We start from the raw sequence: 5,000 nt of genomic DNA on the forward strand, positions 1-5,000 counted from the left end.
GAGAGAGAGAGAGAGAGAGATGGGGGAAGTGAGGGACTGGTAGAGAGAGAGAGAGAGAGAGAGAGATGGGGAAGTGAGGGACTGGTAGAGAGAGAGAGAGAGAGAGATTTGGAAGTGAGGGACTGGTAGAGAGAGAGAGAGAGAGAGAGAGAGATGGGGGGTAGTGAGGGACTGGTAGAGAGAGAGAGAGAGAGAGAGATGGGGGTAGTGAGGGACTGGTAGAGAGAGAGAGAGAGAGAGAGAGATGGGGGAAGTGAGGACTGGTAGAGAGAGAGAGAGAGAGAGAGAGAGAGATGGGGGTAGTGAGGGACTGGTAGAGAGAGAGAGAGAGAGAGAAAGAGAGATGGGGGAAGTGAGGGACTGGTAGAGAGAGAGAGAGAGAGATGGGGGAAGTGAGGGACTGGTAGAGAGAGAGAGAGAGAGAGAGAGAGAGATGGGGAAGTGAGGGACTGGTAGAGAGAGAGAGAGAGAGAGAGAGAGAGATTTGGAAGTGAGGGACTGGTAGAGAGAGAGAGAGAGAGAGAGAGAGATGGGGGTAGTGAGGGACTGGTAGAGAGAGAGAGAGAGAGAGAGATGGGGGTAGTGAGGGACTGGTAGAGAGAGAGAGAGAGAGAGATGGGGGAAGTGAGGGACTGGTAGAGAGAGAGAGAGAGAGAGAGAGAGAGAGATGGGGGTAGTGAGGGACTGGTAGAGAGAGAGAGAGAGAGAGAAAGAGAGATGGGGGAAGTGAGGGACTGGTAGAGAGAGAGAGAGAGAGATGGGGGAAGTGAGGGACTGGTAGAGAGAGAGAGAGATGGGGGAAGTGAGGGACTGGTAGAGAGAGAGAGAGAGAGAGAGAGAGATGGGGGAAGTGAGGGACTGGTAGAGAGAGAGCGAGGCTTTATTGACTGGGAAGGCAGGAGGAGAGAGGGGCCCTCAGTATCCTACTGTGTTGTGAGGTCGGGGGCAGATTGGCGCTGGAGCCAGAGAGCCAAGGAACACCTGATACCTGCCCGACCGTCAGCCCCCCCCCCCACCGTCATTTCATAGCTCAGATTCTTGTTTGTTTTTTTAATTGCTTCCCGTTATTTATGCCTGTCCTAGCTCGCCGCACGCCTACTCACCCGACGCGCTCGCTCCCTTTCCCCGGCGTGGGAGGGAGCGCGTCCCACACCTGAACCCGGGCTCCCGGGGGGGGGGGAGGTGCACTTCAGCTATGACGTAATCGATCGGCGGTCTTAATTTTTCTGTTAAATAAACGAAACTATAAAAACTAAAGGTGTGCCGTTTATTTGTCTGTTTGCTTGTGACTGGCTGCGGCAGAGAAGTTCACGCCGATTCTGTGCCGTCCGCCTGGGAAGGAAACCCCAAGAGTGACCTCTCTCTACCTCCGGGGGTCGTGGCACAGCCAGGCCGCCCCCCACCCAGAAGAGTGACCGTGACCCCACCGTGACCCTGTCCTCAACAGACTAAATATCAGAACCATCCAGCCTTTCTGTGATGGGAGCGCGTCCGTTGAAATGGCGCCACGTCCTCTCCCGACAGGCTCATATCCGCCTGGCTGCAGACACGTGCGCGCTGGGGAGCGTTGGATCAGCCGGAGTTGGTGTCTCAGGCCCGAAAGCTCGTTTCTTTGCCGTCGGTCGTGTTTTCCTTCCCCGTGTTCCGGGCGCCGGGTTCAGGAATGTTTATTTTTGAATATGTTGGCCGGCGGGCGGACGGCGGCGTTTCAGGCACATTTCGGGAGTCGTGTTTTTCCGCCGTCCGAGCCGGACTCGCATCAATAGGTCCAGTCACAGTCCACAGCCCAGGGGCTGCTGTTTACTCTGGGATACAGGGAACATCATGTGTGCTTTCCTCCAGGCTTACCATAACACAGGCCCAACACACGGCCTCAACACTGGCGCGCCTGTCCAGGGCTGGGATAACGGTCGCCCGGGCGTTCGCAGAAAAGCGCGAGGCGGGTTTTTATTTGCGGACGTGCGTGCGTGCGGAGACAGAGGCAGGTACTGCAGGGGCGCGGCCCGGCAGCGCGAAGACTATTCACTCCACTTCAAAGACCCAATCAGGGCTTTCCTCCCTCGCTGACTCAGCGCCCGCGCTGGTCTGGTCTCGTAGAAGATCCAGACCGAAGTGCTCATAGTTTATATTCATGTGGGCGGTAGGGTTCCGAGTATCTAGACGTGTGTCATTAATTCACGTATTAAGGTGTCGCGTTTGTCATGGTCTGAAAATGAGTCACCGACCGACGGGTCGTTATCCTCCTCCTTTGTCAAACGCCCTCCTGTTTTGGAACTAACTGAAATCTCGTGCCCCCCCCCCCCCCCCCCAGTGCCTAACTATGTCATCGTGTTCTTTCAGGGATGTCCTGAATCTCCTGAAGAAGTCGCCGGCGCCCGAGGCGGCCACGCCCGCTCCGGCCCCACCCGCCCCAGCTCCGGCGGCCCCCAGGTCTCTGGCCCCGCCCCCGCCCCCCGGCAGCAGGCCCCTCTACCCCCCACTCTCCATTCCGGGAAAGCCTGGGGCAGCGGTGAGAACACACACACCACCCCTATCACAGTGCGCACAAACACACACACACACACACGTCTTTCAGGAGAAGCGGGCGTCTCGACACGTCGGGTAGACTCCCCGCGGTCCCCTCCGTCACCGTCAGAGGAGCCGGCGTCAGGGCCGAGGTTTCGGGGGCGGGGTTTCGGGGGCGGGCCGGGTGTTGACCCTTCCAACCTCAGCGCCGGGGTTTCGTGAAGAGACGGACGGAGGCGAGTGCCGTCTGGACTCGCCCTGTCTCCCGAGGCCACACCTCCCGGCAGTGAGACGGGCAGACGGCCAGGCCAACGAAGCCGGCTCCACGGGGCTCTGCTGACTCACCACGGCGCTCTCAGCGAGCAGCCATGCCCCGCCTTGATTGGCGAGCATGGGAAAAACGATTGCCTAAGAGTCTGTCAGTGGACAAAAAGCACACCTGTTGCATTCTGAAGTGCTTTAGCAATTAGCTTCAGATTAGGTTCGGTTGGAGACTACACTTGATTGCAAAATGCCCTTCGGGACACTATTGACTAGCTAATTACAAGCGATTGATTGATTTGGATTGATTTTGTTGAGTCCAAAGCTGTGCTAATTTTAAAGGGCATATTGGGTGACTCCAGATGAAAACCAATATCCCGGTAATGGACGTATCGATGGACACTGGCTCATAAATATGTAAAATGCGTCAAACACTGACCGGGACTGTGACCCACTGAATGACCCTCCTCCGTTTCCTCTAACGTACCTCCTTCACTTTCACCTCCTCCTTCCTACTCTCCTACCCTCCTCTTCTCCTTTCCTCTCCTCTCCGTATCCCCTCCTCTCCTTTCCTCCCCCTCTCCTCTCCCTTCTCCTCCCCTGCTCTCCCCTCCCCCTCCTCCCTCTCCTCCCTCTCCCCCCCCAGGGCACGTTCTCAGAGATCCCTTCCTCGAGCGTCCGGCGTGTGATCGCCCAGCGGCTGACCCAGTCCAAGACCACCATCCCCCACGCCTACGCCTCCGTGGACTGTGACCTGGGCGCCGTCATCCAGCTCCGCAAGCAGCTGGCCAAGGGTACGACCCCCACACAGCACGGCTCCGCACGCTCCTACATGCCCATTATTCACACACACACACACACACACACACACACACACACACACACACACACACTCAAACACACACACTCAAACACACACACAAACACACACTCACACTCAAACACACACACACACACACTCACGCTCAAACACACACACAAACTCACACTCAAACACACACACGCACACACACACATACACACTCAAACACACACACAAACACACAAGCTCGTCCACTCAGATTATTCACACACACACACACAGACACACAAACACAACACACTCAAACACACACACACACTCACACACACACAAACACAGCACACTCAAACACACACACACACTCACACTCAAACACACACACACACACACACTCAAACACACACTCAAACACACACACACACTCAAACACACACACACTCTCAAACACACACACACACTCAAACACACACACACACTCAAACACACACACACTCTCAAACACACACACGCATACACACTCAAACACACACACACACACAAACACACACACTCAAACACATGCGTGCACTCACCAACCGTACGGTTTCCGTACAGGGCTCAATCATCGACGCAGCACCCAGACCCAACATGTCAGCAGCCCTGCAGGGGCCAGTTTGTGGTGGAAACAGTCACATGCGCACCCGCCACGGACCACTTGTGGCACCCTTCAAGGACCCACGCTAACGAGCGCTGATCCGCGTTAAGGGGGGGAGGGGGAAGGATCATGCGGGTTGGATTCTGCCGAAACATCCCATTAGCCGAGGGACTTGTTCCTCCCACATGCGTCCACTCACCCAAGATAATCATGCGTGTCGTTTTCCGATGTGTGTCACATTGATGGCGGCTCTGAGAGAGTGAGAGAGGGGGGGGGGGGGGAGCAGGTACCGCATGACTACGACGGGGGGCGGAGCTGCAGTGTGTGGGCGGAGAGAGGGGGGAGAGAAGGGGGCGGAGCTGAGAGAGGGGGGAGGGAAGGGGGCGGAGCTGAGAGAGGGGGAGAGAAGGGGGCGGAGCTGAGAGAGGGGGAGAGAAGGGGGCGGAGCTGAGAGAGGGGGGAGAGAAGGGGGCGGAGCTGAGAGAGAGGGGGAGAGAAGGGGGCGGAGCTGAGAGAGAGGGGGAGAGAAGGGGACGGAGCTGAGAGAGAGGGGCGAGAAGGGGGTGGAGCTGAGAGAGAGGGGGAGAGAAGGGGGCGGGGCTTAGAGAGGGGGGAGGGAAGTGAGAGAGAGAGGAGGGCGGGGGGAGGCGGGATTCCTGTTTTTGACGTAACGGGAGCAGACAGAATTGTCTGTCAACCCCGGTGTTCTGCCAGCGGGCGCTCCCCCTCCTCCTCCACGCCTCGCTCCTCCCTCCTCGCTCCTCCTCCACGCCTCACTCCTCCTCCTCCTCCACACCT

The 5,000-nt window shown here is 57.4% G+C and overlaps 1 protein-coding gene across 1 annotated transcript in view; it reads left to right on the forward strand.

Annotated features, from left to right (window-relative positions):
* The window catches only part of pdhx (pyruvate dehydrogenase complex component X), a 43,602-nt gene that overhangs the window by 27,024 nt on the left and 11,578 nt on the right, over positions 1–5,000 (forward strand). The window contains exons 6-7 of the mRNA XM_084450980.1: positions 2,341–2,509; positions 3,413–3,560. Coding sequence (XP_084307106.1) covers positions 2,341–2,509; positions 3,413–3,560 — 317 coding nt within the window. The remainder of the gene's footprint in view (positions 1–2,340; positions 2,510–3,412; positions 3,561–5,000) is intronic.

Source organism: Borostomias antarcticus (assembly GCF_949987555.1).
Source record: "Borostomias antarcticus genome assembly, chromosome: 16".
In the NCBI taxonomy this organism is placed as follows: Eukaryota; Metazoa; Chordata; class Actinopteri; order Stomiiformes; family Stomiidae; genus Borostomias; species Borostomias antarcticus.